Source organism: Amia ocellicauda, chromosome 16 (genome assembly GCF_036373705.1).
Source record: "Amia ocellicauda isolate fAmiCal2 chromosome 16, fAmiCal2.hap1, whole genome shotgun sequence".
NCBI lineage: Eukaryota > Metazoa > Chordata > Actinopteri > Amiiformes > Amiidae > Amia > Amia ocellicauda.
In genome coordinates, this window is record NC_089865.1 from 17402219 (window position 1) to 17424875 (window position 22657).

Genomic DNA, 22657 nt, shown 5'->3' on the forward strand with positions numbered 1-22657 from the left:
CTGGGATTTTCACGCACAACCATTTCTAGGGTTTACAAAGAATGGTGTGAAAAGGGAAAAACATCCAGTATGCGGCAGTCCTGTGGGCGAAAATGCCTTGTTGATGCTATAGGTCAGAGGAGAATGGGCCGACTGATTCAAGCTGGTAGAAGAGCAACTTTGACTGAAATAACCACTCGTTACAACCGAGGTATGCAGCAAAGCATTTGTGAAGCCACAACATGTACAACCTTGAGGCGGATGGCCTACAACAGCAGAAGACCCCACCGGGTACCACTCATCTCCACTACAAATAGGAAAAAGAGGCTACAATTTGCACAAGCTCACCAAAATTGGACAGTTGAAGACTGGAAAAATGTTGCCTGGTCTGATGAGTCTCGATTTCTGTTGAGACATTCAGATGGTAGAGTCAGAATTTGGCGTAAACAGAATGAGAACATGGATCCATCATGCCTTGTTACCACTGTGCAGGCTGGTGGTGGTGGTGTAATGGTGTGGGGGATGTTTTCTTGGCACACTTTAGGCCCCTTAGTGCCAATTGGGCATCGTTTAAATGCCACGGCCTACCTGAGCATTGTTTCTGACCATGTCCATCCCTTTATGACCACCATGTACCCATCCTCTGATGGCTGCTTCCAGCAGGATAATGCACCATGTCACAAAGGTCGAATCATTTCATGCTCAAAATTGCTTAAATCACCTTTCTTTCCCATTCAGACATTCAGTTTGGAGTTCAGGAGATTGTCTTGACCAGGACCACACCCCAAAATGCATTGAAGCAACGGTCATGTGATTGGTTGGTTAGATAATTGCATTAGAGAAATTGAACAGGTGTTCCTAATAATCCTTTAGGTGAGTGTGTGTGTGTATGTATGTGTGTGTGTGTGTGTGTATGTATGTATATATATATATATATATATATATATATATATATATGGAAAGTGTCTACATGCATTAAATCTTGGAGTATTTCAACATCTTCCAGTTAATTAATCAAAATAGTCCCTTAAATAGTTGGGTGAAAGTTAAAATAATTTAACGACTTTAAGTTTTTCCAATCACAGCAAATAATGGAGGGGGACACAGGGTTTGAGCACAGTGTACTGTCAGGCTGGAGCGACCCTCTTTCTCAGTCCTCTGTCTGTACTTAACTCACTCCGCACTCCTCTGAACTCCCCACAACTGACTCGCTCGGGAACCAGGCACCCCTATTTATGCCCTCTGGCCCTGTGACTTAGTTTAGAATAAACTACTGTACAGTTTTAAATGGAACACATCATATATATTTTTTTACAGACAACTGTTATGGGTTTGGTCTTTACACATGCTGTACTTGTCACATAATTATCTGGTGATAATAAAAATAAACCATATGGGGAAATCTTGGAAATTCTTACTACTGTTCTACTGCTGTTAAGACCAACATCAGCATGGCTTCTTGCTTCTCCTCATATATTATTCCACTACTAACATTTTTATAGAAGTTGCATTTAAAAAGAAACAGCTGAGATGTTTCCCCTGACTGAACCGATACGCAGGTGTTTTTAAGTAAAAATCATATGCCTCTAATATTTAAAAATGTAGAAATGGCAGTGAAAGAAATCCTTTTTGTTTATTTTTTTGTAAGTGTATAGATATACACTTATCTACGTATTATAATCATAGGAAGGATTTGTTAAGGTAAGATGTAGCAGAGCAACATTTTACATTTCTGAATGTATTCTTACATTAAAAATAGAAGCTTCCATCTATACCAAAATGCAGTATTTTCCTGGTTCTTTTGGATCATTTTTCATTCTGAATGTCATTCGGCAGGGTGGGAATTGAACATTGATAAAAAGCAGTGTTTAAGACCAATCACGTGTCCAGAGCATTCATTCGAAGATGATGAGAAGAGACTGATGAGAAACGTTCAACACTTTAAAATTACATAAAGAAATTACATCGTTTTATATAATTAGCTCTTTATTGGAGCTTACCATCAATTCACAGTTCCTACATGGTTTTACTATGAAAAAAACTTGGTGCTAGGCTAATTGTTAAAAGATCCAGCAGGATTGTTAAACCAGAACTTTCCACTCGAAGTATATAAAAGAATATATAAGGATGTTCCCTTTATTGGAGATGCAGTATAGCAGTGGGGTGGTCAGTACAGTACATATACTCAAGTGTATTCACTGTATTTAGCACTTTATCACACGCAGATGTGAAAGGCTCTCTGCCAGCCAAAGAAAACAGCCAGATGAGAGGTCTGTAATCCTGCAGAGAGATGATCTGTGCTCATGACTTGGCCACACGTCTTCAGCAGTCAAGGAATGAAAATAAAGAAGCCACCAGTGGAGGATGGACAGCCACTCGAGGAAGCTCTCTTAAGGGTCTTAAATACAAATGTGGGGAAAGAGCTACTGGGGTAACTGAAGAGATTTATGTAGCACATTCCATTTTGGTATTCGTTTGGTTCATGGTTTAACTTATTATTATTGTTCTTGTGGTAGGATTTCACTCTCCTGCACTAGGTTGAATTTATTCATGTTTATGATGGTATTTAGCATACAAATGGAGATCAGTGTCTTACCACCATCTTGGAGAATCCTTTTGCAAGATAGTTGCATCTCCATCACTACCAGTCCTTGTCCACTTGTATCTAAACAAACTTCAGAAGTGAGTGACCTCTTGTACAATTACTCCTTTGGATGAGGATGAGACCAACAACCTAACTTCACATATAACCACCTGAGGCCTGGTGTGTTCAATGGTCTGGGAGAGTAGTGATTTAAAGAGTGGAATTCTCCCCCACCTGTAGTTGGCATTATTCATGTTGAAGAAATTTTGAAGGGCTGTTTGTATTTTTTTGTGTTCCGCTACCTTTATTTATAAATTCCATCGTGAACTGTGGAAATGATGACAGTGATGCTAGTTATATCTGAATAATGCTGACAATCATTAAGTCAGAAGCCATTGCTTTATTTTGTGCTCATTGCATTGTTATACCATGGGAAGCCCGGCTCAGCTAGGGAGCTTCAGACTAAGGCAGCTGTGGGCTAGAGTGTAAGCGTGTGAATGCTATATTTGCATGCTGGAATGTCAAGAGGCAGTTAACTGCACTCTCCTAATAATTAAATTACTTTTGTCCTTGGGAGCCGAGCCTACACACATTAAGGCTTTTAGTTCCTGTGGAATTGAGCTGAGTAGGGAAACAAGAAATAAGTATTTTGAAATCTTACTCTTCTTTGAGCAGCTTCTCAACTGAATCGCCTTGAAATGTACTGTTACAGAGCATTTGCAATGTAATATACACTCACCTAAAGGATTATTAGGAACACCATACTAATACTGTGTTTGACCCCCTTTCGCCTTCAGAACTGCCTTAATTCTACGTGGCATTGATTCAACAAGGTGCTGAAAGCATTCTTTAGAAATGTTGGCCCATATTGATAGGATAGCATCTTGCAGTTGATGGAGATTTGTGGGATGCACATCCAGGGCACGAAGCTCCCGTTCCACCACATCCCAAAGATGCTCTATTGGGTTGAGATCTGGTGACTGTGGGGGCCAGTTTAGTACAGTGAACTCATTGTCATGTTCAAGAAACCAATTTGAAATTATTCGACCTTTGTGACATGATGCATTATCCTGCTGGAAGTAGCCATCAGAGGATGGGTACATGGTGGTCATAAAGGGATGGACATGGTCAGAAACAATGCTCAGGTAGGCCGTGGCATTTAAACGATGCCCAATTGGCACTAAGGGGCCTAAAGTGTGCCAAGAAAACATCCCCCACACCATTACACCACCACCACCAGCCTGCACAGTGGTAACAAGGCATGATGGATCCATGTTCTCATTCTGTTTACGCCAAATTCTGACTCTACCATCTGAATGTCTCAACAGAAATCGAGACTCATCAGACCAGGCAACATTTTTCCAGTCCTCAACTGTCCAATTTTGGTGAGCTTGTGCAAATTGTAGCCTCTTTTTCCTATTTGTAGTGGAGATGAGTGGTACCCGGTGGGGTCTTCTGCTGTTGTAGCCCATCCGCCTCAAGGTTGTACGTGTTGTGGCTTCACAAATGCTTTGCTGCATAGCTCGGTTGTAACGAGTGGTTATTTCAGTCAAAGTTGCTCTTCTATCAGCTTGAATCAGTCGGCCCATTCTCCTCTGACCTCTAGCATCAACAAGGCATTTTCGCCCACAGGACTGACGCATACTGGATGTTTTTCCCTTTTCACACCATTCTTTGTAAACCCTAGAAATGGTTGTGCGTGAAAATCCCAGTAACTGAGCAGATTGTGAAATACTCAGACCGGCCCGTCTGGCACCAACAACCATGCCACGCTCAAAATTGCTTAAATCACCTTTCTTTCCCATTCAGACATTCAGTTTGGAGTTCAGGAGATTGTCTTGACCAGGACCACACCCATAAATGCATTGAAGCAACTGCCATGTGATTGGTTGGTTAGATAATTGCATTAATGAGAAATTGAACAGGTGTTCCTAATAATCCTTTAGGTGAGTGTATGTTGCAGGTGTAACTGATTATTTCACATATTGTACAGGCTGGTTTGTGTCTGTGTGTGTATGTATATATATATATATATATATATATATATATATATATATATATATATATATTTTTTTTTTTTATGCACATCATCTTGGCATTTGTTCTAAGTAATGCCTGTCTGGGATGTTAACCAATCATTGCTAATCCCTCTGAGGGGTGCGGCTGGGTCACGTATCCCGGGGGTAGGCTTGACATCAATCAACATTCCTTTGTGCTCCAACTTGGTGCCCTTTTGGGATCTTATCAGCCCAGATCAGGGGTCATTCTCAGAGGTTCTGTGAGATGAGGATTTATCTCTTCGTCTCTCTCTCAATTTCTTTTCTTTTAAACTTGAACCTAAGTTAGCCCATTTCTTCCTTCTTTGTTCACTTGTTTGCTGGTATTTGTTTTACATATTTTCACAGTTCAGTGTTCAGCAACCATTGCCAAGGTATTTTGACAACAGCTAGCATTTGTCATATCAACAGATACACAAATAACGGTTTACAATTGAGTGTTATTGCTTTAAGTCCCTGTTAAATGGTTTTATGAAGGAAGGTAGTCCATAGTTTCATTACATTTTACATAAAACTGTAATCAAACAAAATTCACAAACAGTCTTCATATATATATATATATATTTTAACTTCAACCCTTAACTCTGAGCTGCACTTGTCTTGCCTGTGCCTGAAGATAACACTGTCCTGAAGTCCTGAAGTAGTCCTGTTAACAATCCAGTATAAAGTACACTTCTAAAAAAAGAGTCGCTGGATAGAGCATGAGAGAAGCGACACACACAAAACCAATATCATCCCTATATAGTCTGACAAAACATTGCTCTTTTCTTTGCAAAAGTCTTGTTTTAGACAACAATGCAGGCGTTTCCCTTTCATCTTTATCTAGAAGACTTAGCATCCATTAGCACACCTTTGGAGTTGCCATCCACCTCCGTAGTCTTGCCTGAGCCAGTCTATGCAAGAATTTCAGGATGGATAGAACCAAACGGCAACATAAACCTGAAAGCATGGGGCTTACCCTAAGATTAATGGTGAGGTACATGTGGAGACAGTGATTTATTATGGCTGGGGATGGATGTGTCAAAGTTAGGGAATTGCTTTAGAGTCCCCACTAAGTGCCTTCATAAACAGACGCAGTAGTCCTGCATTGGGAATGACATGAGCACTGGTAATGTATTAGTTACACTGAGATTTTCAATAAAATGAAATTAATTTGGAAGAAAACTGATCCTCAATATACGTTTGTGTAGTTATGTGTGTATGTATATATGTGTGTATACATATACCATAATAGATCAAATGTGTAAGTGTATATATACATATTGTGGCACTTTCTAACTGCCTGAAGGCACTTATATCAGTAGAACACAAAATTACTGGGTGCTAGAAGATCTTTCAGATTTGCCTTTGGAATGTCTCTTGGCAGCAGAAAACAATGATTCTTTAAATACAGCCCCCCCCCTGCTGAAGTCTGTTATTAATTTCAAAATATGTAAATAATAAATCACGGCATCTTTTTCCCCCCTAACAAAAAAGCCATTGTTTTGCAGAGAGAGATCGCACATGATGCATTTGATAAGTAATTTACAATTGCTTATTTATAGTTAACATTAACTTTTTTGCAGAAACTGAATACTTAAAATGCTCAGCTATCATTACCCCCCTCCCCTTTTGGTTTTATGCCTTTGTTGCAAAGGTGTAATATGGCTGTTTCCTTTTTTGGATGAGGGTGAGAATTTAGTCTTTGAAACTCGAATAACCCGGAACATTCACTTGTAGTAAGAAGTTGTATTTTTAGGAGCTCTATCTAAAGTAGAACTTAAAGTTAACACCAGAAGGAGGCAGGAGGAAGGGTGGTGGGGGGGTAGAGAGCAACCAATAAGACAGTCTGTGTTTGTGTTGGTTTTTTTCTTTCCCCATTGAGCAGGACACTCCTCTTTTAACATTTCCCTCACTCGCTTTCCCTGGTGTTGCTGCTGCTAGTTAGGAGGGGGAGTGCAAGCTGTGAAGCAGTATAGGGCATGTGAATGGTAGCAGTGGGACCCTGAGAGAGTGACCGAGTGATTAAGTGTGTCTCATGGCGAACTTGTGGAGCATGTTGGGTTATTCCCTGATCATACTGGCTTCAGTTGGCCATTCCAGTGCCCAGTGGTTCAACTGGTGGAGCAGTTCAGACGATAAGACGACCACAAATGCCCCGGTATTGGAAACAAACACCTTCCTCGGGACTGAGAAGGAAACCCAAAACACTGCGAGCTTGGGGACAACTCCCATCGCGGTCACAGAGGGTGAGGAGCAAGAGGAAAACCTTGCAGGAGTGGGTGCGGAAATAATTGAAGTAGCTAGTGGCATACGCAACTTTGTCCAGACATGGGACCAAAGCACCGATACAGAGGGCCCCAAGCTGACCATCGCTACACAAGAAGTGCCAACCACCCCCCCGGAAGTCACAGAAGCTGGGACTGATGGACGTATGACAGACAGGGTCACGACTTCTCCTGTTACCAGGCAACCGGAGGTCATCACCGAATCAAAGGTTTCGACTTCTTCTCTGCCGCCTACCACGCATTCGCTTCAGGGACCCAGCCTTATTAATGGCACTTTGCTGGTAGAGGGTGTGGAAGCTGGGAACTGGGATACTTCTGGGGATGGAGAAGATGGATCTTCAATGGGAGAGAGCGAGGACAACGACAAGCTTCCACCAAGGGGAAACGACACAATTTATGATGGCAGTGTCACTACTGGAGGGTTTTTACCAGTGGGAAATCTCTCTGATATGCAAGATTTACCAGCAAATCGCAGTGTGCACAGTGGGAAGTTGGTGGAGGAGCTTGAGCAGGCGGAAGACGAGCTTTTGCCAACTGCGATGGACATTTACAATGAAACAACTGAGGGGAATTTTACTAGCTACACGGGTAACCATAGCATCAACCAGTCAAGCCAAAACCTTAATTTCTCTCATCATCTTGGGATAGCCGGGACCAACTTGAGTAGAGATAGTAATGCTAGCTCTGTTGGGTTAAGCTGGAATGCAACTCATCAAGTGGCGGGTTTCTCTGGTAATTACTCTTCTTTACTAACCCCTACTAAAAGTGCAGAATCTCTTGTAGATAGCAATGTCTCTTTCCTGGGATCTTCCCGCTGCTTGCCCATGGTTGCTGATTTGCCCTTTTGCACCCAGATGGGCATTGACAGTTTTGCTTTGCCCAATTTCCTGAATCACAGCAGCGTGGTGGAGATCCAGGCCACTTTGCATGAGTGGGCGGGGCTCCTGCGATCTCACTGCCACCGTAGCTTGGAGCATTTTTTCTGCTTGCTGCTGGTGCCTAGGTGTGAGGCGGGCAACCTGGCACCGGCTGTGCCCTGCCGCGATTTCTGTGAGACCCTCCGTGACGGCTGCTGGACGCACCTCCGTGAGGGCCACCTGCCAGTGTCGTGCGACTCTCTCCCTGAGAAGGATCATGGGTATCAGTGCTTGTCAGTTAGTAACACACAAGGTAAACGCTGGTTAAGATGCATCTCTGGGATGCATTTTAATTCAGTGCCCACCTGTCTGTCTTTGTGTCTTCTATCTTATGAGGTGGGGGTGCGGGGTGGGAAGGGGTATCCCTGAAGCCCCACTTTACTATTGCTTGCCACACTGAAAACATTTGATTATAGGAGATCCTTTCAAGAATGTGTAACATATATTTTTTTTATTAAGTGCACAGGGCTTCAGTTGATTAACATGGCATGCCACCTGCATGTCTTTAGCACACTTTCCGATAACCAATGTGAATACAAATATGTATATACATGTATTAGGTTGTTCTGTTGATTTTTAAAGCAAGCAGTTTAAAGTTTTTGAAAAGTAAGGTGAGTTGAGCTGCCTGCAACAATGTAAATGTTTCTTGAAGGCAGACTGTATTTTGTATGTTAGGGCAGTCTACATTACAAAAGGCAATGCGATGTAGGCTTGTGTTGTGACATAACTGAGCAAACTTTTTTATTGTGGCCTCAGATCTGAAGCTACGTTTAAACGTTACCATATTTAAACAGATAATATTTAGTTTTTTCTCCAGTAAGTAGTGTTCTGACCCATTGTATTTTACTACTTCAGTATACAGTATATAACCTCTCTGCATGTAGATTTTAGGGAACCTTTAAGGGGGTCCTTTTATCAGTTCATGAAGCCAATATAAGGTGGCTTACCACTAGTTCCTTTGACTGTTTTTTAAATGCTATGAATGCCCCATGAAAAACATTTCTGTCTTGCAAATTGATGAGCCATTTCAAACTGAAATCAGACATCGAAACAGAGTGATTTCCTTCATGCAGTTGTCAGACATATTTTAATAACTTTATATACATCTAGAAACTTGGATGAAACTCAGATGAGGCAAAACATGTTTTGTTTTGAAAGTACTTCCAGTACATGTGACATTTTTCTTTTAATATTATTATATTGATACATTTTCTCAAACAGTAAACTCTTTTTGAACATGGACATCAAGGAGTCTTTTCATGTTTTCACTTGATTACACTGATTCATACATACAAACTGTATGTCATTGACCTCTATTCAAGTCAGTTATATTTATCGAGGCAATCCTGTTGTTTTTCTTTGGTTGGTTTAAGCCGAATACAAGATTAATATAAAGGGTTTCCTTGCTGTACGTTTGGGGTTAAGATTGTTCAGTGTGGACATCATCTGGCATATGTTCTATTCATTCAGTGGCATTTTTGTTTATATTTTAAAAGCACTTTTGTTCCCTCTTATAAAAACTCTTTACCCTTTTTTGTCCTATGCTTGGTGTTTGCAGATGGACCATTCCCTTTTAGAAGGTCTTCTGAATGGTGAATTAGCAATTAGTTCCCCATTTCTGACTGGTGCATGTGTAGTTTATGCCCTCTTGACATAGGGGCTAGGCTCTGAAGGTGTTTTGCACTTGATGCATGCATGCTATTTAAGAGACAGCTAGCTATGCAACAGGTTATTCTATTTTGGGAATTAGCTAAACATTTTTCATTGTTTTTATAAAGCCATAATTTTATTTTACTATATTTGATTTATATATGTTTTACTTACTTTACTAGTTTTTGAGATATTCAAGTGTTTATATAGATCTGTCATTTGCCACTTCTATAGTTCATGCCTTTACTTTTATGTATTACATAATATCTTAAGATTTACTTACTTAACTCACTTTTCTTTTTTTATAATATTCAGTACTCATAACTTTCTGCTAATGCAGATGGATAGTCTTTGCAAGTTGTATTATGGAGTACTGTAGATGGCTGCCAAAAGCTATAAACGCCTGTGCCAAATGCTTGTACTTTACTTTTCATCTGGTTTAAAATGTTAAACACTATACATGGTGTAAACTAATATCTTAAATGTGTGAATGAATTTGTTCTGCATCATTTGGTTAGTTTAAATTCACATTGTATTAAGGAAATTTAACTTGCAGTGAGTTGAGCAGCAGTGTGCTTGCCTATACCGTTTTTATTGCTCTGCATTGGAATTTGCTTGAGTTTTGTCTTGATTTTAAGATAATGAGCACAAATATTCATGACGTTCATGTAACGTGATCTTTTAATATATTTGGAAGCATGCTATTTGATCTTTGGTAGATGTTTGCAAATCTATTTGTGCTAAGCACCTGAAAGATGTGAAAAAAATAATTGTTATTGATGATTATTTTATTTGTATTACTTTTAACAAACCACGTTGATCATCTTTTCTCACTGTATAATAATACTCTTTGGTTAAACAAAGAAACTGTTATATTGTGGCATTAGCAATAGCTTAGCACTTATTTGTCTGTCCTGTGGCTTCATTAGGTGGACTGCAGCATGCTGTCCAAGTCCAAACTTGACTTCTCTGTTTTTGAGCTGCATGAATACCCAATTTCCTTGGGCGATTTGTAAAAAATACATCAAAATACTTTGTTGAAGGAGGCTTTATAGCCTGCATTGATCTTTCTTTGTTCTTGTTTGTGCTGTAGAATTACAGTATCAACTTTCATAAGATTTACTCCGGGCACACCAATCCACGTTGTTGCTCAATTGGTTTGCTAGCCTGGCCTTAGTTTCAGTACTCTTCATAGCTCATAACCAAAGAACAACCTGTCTACAGGACACAATTATCTCTCTCTCTCTCTGTCTCTCTCTCTCTCTCTCTATATATATATATATATATATAAAAAAACTCATGTTCCTCTAGCTTCTGTCGAGAAACCTTTCATGATCATGAAAAAAAGCATGATTTTTGATTCAAGTAACGTTTGTGAGAAAGTCAAACTTTCTTTGTTGGCTTCTCTACAAGAAATTATGAACTATGATGTAACAATTATTCTGGATTTCTTAAAAAGGCTGAGGGTAGGCATGAAGGAGAAAGGGCAGTTCAGAAAGATTGTGCTAATTGTGTACTATAAATTAGATAAATGGTGAGCAGTTCTTTTGTCTTTTGCACAAGACAGTCTCTGAGTGGTACCACAAAAGATGGCAATATATGCCTCTGCCTTGGGTCACGGGTGGGGGGCATCATATTTTACAACATTTCTGCCGAGATAAGTATCCTCTCTCTCTGTGTGTCTCTCTCTAGATGAGCAATTAAATGTATTTGCTTCAGTAGAAAGAAAAATTCAGTCAAGAAAGCCTCCTTTGTGCGGGATAAAATACAGCTGTCTGTTTTGTAGGGTCAAGTGGTTCACATCTGTACATTAGGAGTATTTTCTTGTCTAGCCAACAGGGAGTTTGAGAGAGGGCGGGGGGGCCGGCTGGTGTTATCGAAAGACATTGTGTCATAAAATTGTTACCATTCCAAGCAGGACTTTAATGTGATTTGAAATCAGCCATCTGTTGGCTGATCTTTTTTCTGTCGTACTTGCATAGTGGAATCACATATTCGGGCTTGGGAAACTTTACATACCCTTCAACAAACATGCCAACTAAAATGGTGAGTTACACAGGCCTCCAATTAAGGATAAGTCTTGTAAAATGCAGCATTTCCCCAGCCAGAAAGCCAAGCTGTTGGCCATCCTTCATATGCTACACAAGTCTATTATGAAGAATTTACTGTACACTATAATCCTGCTGTTGGTTAAGTACATATTTTTATACTAGCCACAAAATAAACAATACATGTCTGCACCCCAGAATTAACACTGACATCTTTAAAAAGTTCTGTAATAATTAGGGCAATTATAGTCAATAAAATGTTCAGTCATTCTGCTCTACGTCTTTACTATTCTATTAAAAATCAGGAGAAAGGCTAGCATTGTAGAGTCCAATTGGACATTTGGACTGACTTATCAGGCTTTTGGAGTTGAGTTGTCAAGCTCTCTGAAGTGTGTGGAATGTGAAGTGCTCCATAAGAGTAAAGTTTATTGTATTGTAAAACTATTACAGAAGAGAGGGGTTGGATTTGGGGTTCTTGGGAGCCAGGGTGTTAATAGGTGTATTTATATTGATTGTTTTGCAGGAATTTGTTACTCCCAACTCCTTTATTATCAGTCGCCCATTAGCCCTTTAATATGTAAAGACCTTTATAGTTCAAAGACTATAAGAGTCAAATGGGGACTGTTGACATGTTTGAGAATCAAAATAATAAAAGCAATGCATGTTCTCCTGAATTCAAATGCATTGTTTCTGTAGAGCCTTCATCTGGATTAGTGTCCTGGGATTTAAATGGAAAGACATGACATTAGGAAGGACCTCCATATTCTATACAGAATCCATTATGTTTGTGTGTGTGTGTGTGTGTGTGTGTGTGTATGTGTGTGTATGTGTGTGTGTGTGTGTGTGTGTGTGTGTGTGTGTGTGTGTGTGTGTGTGTGTGTTCAGTTTTCAGTGTAATGGTGAGTTGCCTTGTTCCCCAGTTCAGTCCTGTTCGGCTTGGTTTCCCCGTCGGCTGGCCAACGCGTCCGCGAGGCTTGAGAAAATGTGCTTTGGCTTCCCTGTACCTTCTGCTTCATTAGCATCCTAACAAAGTTCTGGGCATTTGGCCTTTCCTCATATTCCCTACCAAATTAGGACTTGCAAAAGGTGCAGGAGAAAGTAAAAAGGTATAAATAAACCATTGTTGAATAAATCTGGTATTTCTGACAAAATAAAAATAGCTGTCTGTGTGTAATTGTAAGTCCTGAATGTCTGCCAGTATTAGGCTGCATTCCCACTAAACAGTTATTTTAAATTGCGGTTGGATCTGTTAATCTCTAGCGCCATAAATGCATAACAGTATTTGCCATATAAACGATCATTTATGCACTTATATGTGTGTGGTACTATTTTATAGGATAACTTTGTACTAGGTACCCCATCAACACGCAATACAAAGTACATTTAGCATCTACACAAGAGTGTGAAGTGAAGACCCATAAACCGATGTTTGACTAAGCTTACATCACTGAAATGTCCAATTTCTTACAGAGTGTTGCGTTGCATTTTTAAGCAATCAAATATTTAGTAAATGTCCAAGTGCAAATTCAGGCAAGGAAAATGATAGCACAGCAATTGAGTATACATACAAGCATTGTCCTTAATAAAATGTCATATTATTAGTAATTTCCTATTAATCTTGTTTGGATAATTTCATTAGTGATATGGGAGGCATGAGTTTTCTTTTATTATTATTATCTCAATAGTGCCCGATTGGGTGGGGCAGGATTACAGTTGTCTTGTGTTTGCAGTTAAACTTTGGCTCTGTGTTGGAAAAACCCTAATGCAAGCTATTTATTACAGTATGAGAAAAGATTAAGGCTAGGAGTGATGTTTTGATTGTGGGCTGAGGGTAGCTATGGAGATTGAAGTCCAGCATGGTAAATCGGATTTTTCCAGATGTTTAATATTTTTCCATAAAAAAAACTGTTCCACAGCCCACTGTCAGTGCAAGAAGGTTATGCTTTGATATTCCCAACTGACAATGTTCTTGTATATCCACTCATGTGCTGAGAATCTCACCATTACAATGTCTGCTATGGAATATTCAAATATTTGGGATTCTCATCTTTGGGAATAAAGGGTGAGGAAAGTCTTTTGCGCTGCTGGTTTTCATAGAAACCAAGAGACGGTCATCGCAGTTTCGGTATTTAAGAATGGGGCTATAAATCCTGCCTACTCTTTTAGAAGTGATTTTTCTCCCCTCTGGCTCAGTACCTAGGTAATCTATTCAGTTGTCAAAGGTTAACAAGTGGAGAAAGAGAATCATGCCTGAATAGGCATTCCAATTAAAGCACTAATTTTTAAACCAAGAAACGGGCGGGAATATTTACTCAAGAATTGTTGTGGAATGCACTGTGACAGACTGCTACTAAGTTATTGCAAGTAATTGCCAATGTTGAAAGCATGAAGGCATTAATGTACATCTCCCAAAGAGGACTTGCCTTCATATTCTTGAATTTGGCATTTCAGTGACATAGAAACAAGCATCAGACATTAAACATGAAATGAAATGAAAACTGTGTTCTTGTGATTTAACAACAGTGCCACACCCCCAGTTTAGTGACATCACTAGTGATGATTAATGACATGACACATTGGTAAGTGTGCTATCAATGCTGGCACTATACTGTTGTCCAGAATATCACAGTATTCACGGGGGTCCTGGTGTCTGAAGTGGCAATGAGGTCCTTCACAAGAACTAAATTCCCATGACCTATGGTACAATCTGTGTTCCGTATTGTGTGCTAATAGTGTCGTAACAATTGTGGAAAAGGCTCCTTTTACGCTTGTTCTCATTTAGATGTTTAATAATAAACTATAATAGGTCTTCTAAGAAAGATATATATAATGTGTATATGCATACATAGTTAGTTTACAAATACAATATTTACATATAGTACAACAAAGTCTGATTGTACCTTTTGAAAGTTCCCCAGTGTTAGTTGTATACATCTGGAACACATAATAGGTGAACTGTGTCCTAATGAGAAGTTGGAATGTGTAAAATACATGGCTAGATGATGATGCCAGCGAAAGAATATGTGCAAAGGCTTGGCAAGTACATGAAAAAGCAGATGACCGTACCATGGAAGAATCATATTTAAGTGTGGAAAACTGTTAAGCTTCCATCTGTAGAAATGTGTCCTTTTAGACCTTTTGTGTTCTGGAAATATGGTGGCTTTCCCATCCACTAAGCCATGTCAGTATTAGTTTAATCTGCCTGGGAATAATTTGCAGTGTTTGCTGTTTTAAGGCTGATCTGGACAAGGAAGAAAAAGCATAAAACATAAAAGCAGAATTAGTGGCCAGATCTAACATATTTTGGCACTGGAAAAAATGCATTATATTTGGCTAGGTAGCAAAACACCTACCTTACATTGAATGGAAAAACAGATGTGAATCTGCACGGTGTGATTTATCCAAGAATCACAAGATAATGTATTTGAATTGAAATGTCAATTTGCATTGGTAATATTGATTGCATTAATAGATTTGAAAAACCATTATATGAACTATATAATACTTATGTACTTCTATAGAATACTGGTTAAACAAAACTGTTCATTTCAAAGAGTTTTATTTGGTTCCCCTTCAAGGTTACAACAGTTCTTGTCCTGACATGTTATGGTAAAATTCAACCCAGCATTTAAACAACACAAAAGCCACACAGGAAGAGACACAGATATTGTTTGTTGTCATTCCATGGGGGTCGATAAAGAAGCTACAGTGAGGGGAAAAAAGTATTTGATCCCCTGCTGATTTTGTACGTTTCCCCACGGACAAAGAAATGATCAGTCTATAATTTTAATGGTAGGTGTATTTTAACAGTGAGAGACAAAAAAACAAGAAAAACGCATTTCAAAAAAGTTATAAATTGATTTGCATTTAATGAGGGAAATAAGTATTTGACCCCTTCGACTTAGTACTTGGTGGCAAAACCCTCGTTGGCAATCACAGAGGTCAGACGTTTCTTGTAGTTGGCCACCAGGTTTGCACACATCTCAGGAGGGATTTTGTCCCACTCCTCTTTGCAGATCCTCTCCAAGTCATTAAGGTTTCGAGGCTGATGTTTGGCAACTCGAACCTTCAGCTCCCTCCACAGATTTTCAATGGGATTAAGGTCTGGAGACTGGCTAGGCCACTCCAGGGCCTTAATGTGCTTCTTCTTGAGCCACTCCTTTGTTGCCTTGGCTGTGTGATTTGGGTCATTGTCATGCTGGAATACCCATCCACGACCCATTTTCAATGCCCTGGCTGAGGGAAGGAGGTTCTCACACAGGATTTGACGGTACATGGCCCCGTCCATCGTCCCTTTGATGCGGTCCAGTTGTCCTGTCCCCTGAGCAGAAAAACACCCCCAAAGCATGATGTTTCCACCTCCATGTTTGACAGTGGGGATGGTGTTCTTGGGGTCATAGGCAGCATTCCTCCTCCTCCAAACACGGCGAGTTGAGTTGATGCCAAAGAGCTCGATTTTGGTCACATCTGACAACAACACTTTCACCCAGTTCTCCTCTGAATCATTCAGATGTTCATTGGCAAACTTCAGACGGGCCTGTACATGTGCTTTCTTGAACAGGGGGACCTTGCGGGTGCTGCAGGATTTCAGTCCTTCATGGCGTAGTGTGTTACCAATTGTTTTCTTGGTGACTATGGTCCCAGTTGCCTTGAGATCATTAACAAGATCCTCCCGTGTAGTTCTGGGCTGATTCCTCACCGTTCTCATGATCATTGAAACTCCACGAGGTGAGATCTTGCATGGAGCCCCAGACCGAGGGAGACTGACAGTTATTTTGTGTTTCTTCCATTTGCGAATAATCGCACCAACTGTTGTCACCTTCTCACCAAGCTGCTTGGTGATGGTCTTGTAGCCCATTCCAGCCTTGTGTAGGTCTACAGTCTTGTCCCTGACATCCTTGGAGAGCTCTTTGGTCATGGCCATGGTGGAGAGTTTGGAATCTGATTGATTGATTGCTTCTGTGGACAGGTGTCTTTTATACAGGTAACGAGCTGAGATTAGGAGCACTCCCTTTAAGAGAGTGCTCCTAATCTCAGCTAGTTATCTGTATAAAAGACACCTGGGAGCCAGAAATCTTGCTGATTGATAGGGGATCAAATACTTATTTCCCTCATTAACATGCAAATCAATTTATAACTTTTTTGAAATGCGTTTTTCTGGATTTTGTTGTTGTTATTCTGTCTCTCACTGTTAAAATACACCTACCATTAAAATTATAGACTGATCATTTCTTTGTCAGTGGGCAAACGAACAAAATCAACAGGGGATCAAATACTTTTTTCCCCTCACTGTATAGGAATTGAATTAAGATAAATACGTTGAATGTTTTCACTTGTTTTTGGCAGTGCCTTAGTGACTTTGAACATGATCTATATATTCAACTTTATATTTGCCCTGGGTAAGAATGTCTGCTAAGAAACCATAAAAATAGATATAGATCATATCATATTGCACTTAGGGAGAAGAAGATAAAAATCATGCACAACTGGAAGTACCCAAACTGTATTTATACTACATTTATATATAGTATATTTTTTATATCCGTTAATTAAAATATATCTGAGGTAAGATGCCTTCTAGCCCTTTGATTGCATTTGTCAAATCTACAATTTATTGGTTAACCTCTACAGTGCTTTCCCTGTCACGCCTCTGTGAACAGCTATTTGGCTAAGGGAACTTTATATCTGGAGCAAAGCATTGTGTCACACAAAGCACATATTTTCTTGGGATAGGGTACAATTAAGAATATTTCAGTATCATGTACATTTGTAATCATTAAAATGCCTGTGGGTGTATTTGCAATGCTACTCGGTCTTTCAAAATATGAATTGTAGAATAATGTTATAGGATAACCCTTCCTTCTCTTTTGTATTTATTAATCACTCCATATAGGTGTATTTTGGCATCTTGTTCTAATTGATCAGATTGTTTAGGGTCAGTGGGCAATGTAAAGAACCAGCTGTGGTTTAATAAGGGAATTACAGCTGTGATCCAGTATGCATCAGTGGGTGCTTAAAAAGTGTCTTCTGGAGGAATTGTTTATGGGATACTTCCTGATAATCAACAGGATGTCAGGTGGGATTAAGGAGGGGATGGTGAATAGGAAGGAACATGGGGTTACATTTGGTAAAACCTCTGGAAGTTTGCAGACTTCCAGAGAACACATGTATGTTTGTTTTTCTCTCCTTCATTAATCTTCTCTCTGATAGCTGGATCTCCAAATTGCATTCAGAGCAGGGGAAATATTAGTGCAGATATGTTCGCACAGCTGCAGGTCGATGGCTGTCCTGTTGGATTAAATGGAACAGATGTGCCAGATGGGGAAAATCAAGTGCATTTTTCTCACCCTAGTCATCCTGGCCAAAAGGCAATGTTCACAGTTAACGTCCGAGGTTTAGATATGCATATTAAGTCTCTCTGATATGGGAGTTTCCCTCCTCATTAATAGAAGGGTTGCTTTCTTTCAGCTGGACCTCCATAGTTCTTGTTCTCCCATTCAATCGTCACCTCCACTGAGAGGGATGAATTGTGTTGTTCATTTGTTGTCCAAGTTCTCCTTGTATTGCACTCATGAACTTGCTATGGAAGCAGTTCTGACAGCAAAAGATTGACTGTGAGGTCAGGGGGTCCGATTTGGCCCCAAGACACTGAGGAGGAAGTTATCTGTCTCTGGTCTTCTCCTGTGATGAGAAGACATACCCCCTATTAAATCTGTTCCTCTGAGAAGGGAAAAAGAGCCAATTTGGCCATCATTAGAAAATCTGGGATTTGTGGGTGGACAGATCCTGGCCTTTTTCATGTAACAGAAGCTCAGATTATACTCATGAAAGTCTTTTATTATAATGATTCTCTACTTGAATAACACAAGTTTCCTGTATGTAGGTATTGCAAGAGAATCTTATGCTCAAACATACGTTTTTACTACTCCATACATTAAGTTATCATGTAATATGATTTTTGTCCTCAAGAATTTCTGAAATATTGGATCTTCACCATATCAGTTTGATCTGTACTTTCATTCAGCTTTGTCAGTATATGCAGGAACAATTGTATCCGTCCAAAAGTAATTATATCCCTAATTATAATGTAAGTAATTCTAGGTTCTCTCTGTTTTGTAAATAGATTTTAAACCCCTAGGGGGGTTATTTTGAGTTAATTAATGTATCTTAGAGCCATCCGTGGAACCATATTGTTTTAACTGCATATTGGGATTTCTTGCAATAAAACAAACAGGAAGCAGAGGTCAGATATTTTACTCTTGGTTTTAAAATACTAAAAACAGTAACTTTTCTTTTTCAGTTGTTTTTGTCTCTTTCAGTTAATTTTAGTCTTGGGATTTGTCTGCATGTTCTACTCTCATTTTCCCACCCACTGTTTCCATTCTCACACTGCCTAAATGGTCTCTAAGTGGTAACTACTGAATTTCCCATGTTAGGTCAAAAGGAAGATTGTAAATGTCCCTGTTCCTGTCAGTTGGGTATTAGAATTAAACGTAGTCTTGACGAGGTTCTACCTGATGAGTCTAACACAGAAAAAGCCTTTTTTCTCTAATGTTAAGATAGCATGTCTAGGTAAAGCCTCAATTATCTAAACATATGAAACCACACGTTACTTTAGTCACTACAAGTGTATACAGTTTTTGTTTTAACAAGGGTAATACATATTTAAACAAAGTAATACATTCTAAGCAATATATTTACAATCCTTTAATAGCTAGTTTCTTTATTTCCAACTTCTTAAGTTTAAATAAAACCTTTTTAGCAGTAGTTCACCAACTAACATTTTCATAATTTTCATAAGTATTTTGTTGTCCGTATGTGGTCAATTTTGTTATGTATGTATTTATTTATTTCAAAAGTAGAATTGCCTTTTTGTGTGAAGGGAGTAATAGTGCTATATCTTTTTTCCCAGAACATAAAAACTGGCTATAGAAATGTATAGAAAACGAATCCGACAAACTCCTTAATCCTCATATAACATTGGCTATTCTTTTCTTGCAGGTGAAGCTGTTGTGTCTCTGCTGCAGCTGATTGGTGACCCTCCTCCAGAAGAGATCACCAAAATCTATGGCCCTGACAACAGCCCTGGCTATGTGTTCGGTCCTGACGCCAACACGGGCCAACTGGCACGCGCTCACCTGCCCAGCCCTTTCTACCGTGACTTTTCCCTGCTCTTTAACCTCCAGCCCACCTCCGCAAAGCCAGGAGTGATCTTCTCCATCACAGATTCCTCTCAGCAGATCATGTATGTGGGCGTCAAGCTGACAGCGGTCCAGAGCAACTCACAGAAGATTGTGTTTTACTACACCGAGCCTGGTTCCACAACCTCCTACGAAGCAGCTAGCTTCAGTGTTCCGTCTCTAGCCAACCGCTGGACTCGTTTCGCCATCGGCGTCAGCGAGGACGAGGTGATGTTCTACATTAACTGTGACTCGGATCCCCAGATGGTCCGATTCGAGCGCTCCCCCGACGAAATGGAGCTGGAGGCGGGGGCGGGAGTCTTCGTGGGGCAAGCTGGTGGGGCAGACCCAGACAGGTTCATGGTACGTATCCATTCGGAGAAAACCTGTTTGATTTTGTTTTTAAGGCAGAAATACTTGGCTTGAAACGTTTCAGTGGATATTGCATTAAACAGCAATTGTATGCCAGTGATTTTAAATATCCTTGATCCGAAGATGAATAGATGTTTGTATGTTTTGTGTATAGATTTCAATTTGTTGGCAACACTTTGAAAATCCTTCTTCCTGTAAAAAAAAAGTGTAAGTGAAACTTTATCTGGATAATAGGATACTATTTGATTTCTACACGGGTAACAACAGCTCTCTTCCCTAATTATTTCATGGTGCTGTTCCTAATCACTTAAACAAGCTTCCATTAAATCAAAACATATGCAGGACATGGAAGTGCTGTTAATCCTTCTGGGTAATCAGGAGTTAATTGTTTCTGGTTAACCACAAGGGGGCAATTTGCTCCAATTGCCCTTCCCCTGTAAATCTTATAGGTAACCCATTTTGACCTTTCTAATTGTATTTGACTTCTGAGAGAGAATTTGTTTGTTTGACAGTAACATGGAAGAGGAAGTGGAATTTGTTTTTCAGCATTTGTTATTATATGTGAATAATGCTTTAATAGATCTCTTAAAAATATGTTTTGCCATACTTACCTGTAATAGTGTCTGTTGAAAAGCATACAACTCTAAAGCATAGTTAGCCCTTAGTCTTGATTGTAGTTCTTAGGTAAATGAGTCGTTAAGCACAGTTAATGAAATGCCCACATTTTAATTGGTTAATTGGTGATTCTTAAATGTGGGATACCTTGATCTGTAATGAATAAGGCTTACTTTTCTTTCATATTTCGGACGTCCAAGTTTGATTGTGCAGATTGATAATATTAGGAGATTAAATCAAGTAGATCGCCTGAAGCAGATTCAAATCCAAAACAGGTCTTTGGGTCAGAAGAACTTCTCTCCGTTGTATATTGTATAAATGACACTGAAGTGGTTAAAATAAAGCCCTCTGCAGCTCAGGTTTACATATTCATCATTCAGCAGGGTTCAAATTTGAAGTTAGGCTGAGCCATATTAAAACATTGCCTGAGTGAGGTGCATTAAAAATGTCTTGGATGGGACTATCAGAGAACGTGTTCTGACTACAGTCTCCGTCTGGGGCTTCAGGAATGTGTGGCGGCTTTGGGAGGGGAGCCCGCCTCCGTTTACAACCGGGGTGTCAACCAAAGGTGAAAGATTGACAATGGAAAATGAGAGGCAAGAATGAAAAAGCCCACATTCTGTGTTCCTTGTGTTTGTCAAATGGTTGACGTCTTTGCGAGATTGAACAGGTTCATAGCGTATGTTAAAAGAGTTGCATGCTATGGTACTTATACTTTGTCTTCCTTACTCCTACTGATGTAATCTTGGAGACAATATGTAGAAGATACATTTTGAGAGCAAAACTATAATCCCATGCAGCAGAATGGAATCAGTTTAAAAATAAAAATGATGTAACAGCTAGCCTTAATAAGCAGTGAGCTGTTTACAGTTGTTGACAAGCATTTCAAGGAGCTACTTCACATTTCTGTGAATTAAACGGTTCCAGCTCAGCTCATGACAGCCCTTGCCAGGGATTTCTTCTGATCCTAAGAATTACTTGGGTTCGATCTGCAAATGGCTTTCCATAGGGGAAGCCAGTTGGATCACAACCCTGAGTTCATGTGGGCTTGGCACTGTGGGATGCAGCGAGAGTTAAGAATCACAATGGCTCAATTAAGCAGTCATAAAGAGACATTCATGAGGACTGGGGCCGAATACTGTGAACTCAACCCGGAGCATTTTGGAGTCGGAGGCGACGTGTCTGTTTTAAGAGGAACTGCATTCCTGCATACTCTAATGCCAGAGTCCTAGATGAAGATGGGAATGTGCATTTCAAGTCATGAAAGAACCTCTTGTTGTGCATCTTTAATTTACAATATTCTGTCACCTAACATGGTCATGATATGGCATTTTAGCAAATAACCAATAGCAAGACAAAAGTATATGTATGTTTGTAGCCCTTTAACTGAATCTTCATGGCATTTACTGAAAATAATCCATCTTCTCATTATGGAAGTATTCTATTATTAAGTTTCATAAACAAGTGCTCAATTTCCCACTGATGCCCTTGTTCTCTACATCATGTATACTTTATGCAAACTAACTTTCACTTTCATTTGAATTTGGGTTCGATTTTCCTGCATTGCCTAATTAAAACCACAATCTATGTGCTTATTTTGCTCTTCCTCACGCCACATTTCTTACGGAGTGACCGCTGGGAAAGATCAAACTCGGATGTTTGCTCACCGTGCTCTTTCTGTTTTTAGGGTGTAATAGCTGAGCTAAAGGTAGTTGGAGATCCCCGTGCTGCTGAACGACACTGTGAAGAAGAGGATGATGACTCTGATGCTGTAAGTTGTCATTTGTATTTTTTATAATTCTTATTTTTATTAATCAGTTTCTTTGTAATATAGAGAGAACCGCAAGAGTTTTGGTGCAAAGCTTTCACAACTGTGACATTTCAGCTGACTTCACAATAAGTATGCACAAAAGACCCCTTAGCTTCTGTTATGATATACTTGATTTATTTATATGTTGATTTAAAGGATGGCTTAGGATTAAGTTTCT

The 22657-nt window shown here is 39.6% G+C and overlaps 1 protein-coding gene across 3 annotated transcripts in view; it reads left to right on the top strand.

Annotated features, from left to right (window-relative positions):
• The window catches only part of col18a1b (collagen type XVIII alpha 1 chain b), a 92638-nt gene that overhangs the window by 46539 nt on the left and 23442 nt on the right, over positions 1 to 22657 (top strand). Inside the window, exons 1-3 of one of the 3 annotated variants that reach the window (XM_066687277.1) lie at positions 6547 to 7475; positions 19504 to 20045; positions 22357 to 22440. In XM_066687277.1, coding sequence (XP_066543374.1) covers positions 6638 to 7475; positions 19504 to 20045; positions 22357 to 22440 — 1464 coding nt within the window. In that variant the 5' untranslated portion in view covers positions 6547 to 6637. Of the gene's footprint in view, positions 1 to 6546; positions 7476 to 7691; positions 8058 to 19503; positions 20046 to 22356; positions 22441 to 22657 lie in introns of those variants that run through there. The other 2 variants (XM_066687278.1, XM_066687279.1) reach the window with 2 other exon arrangements.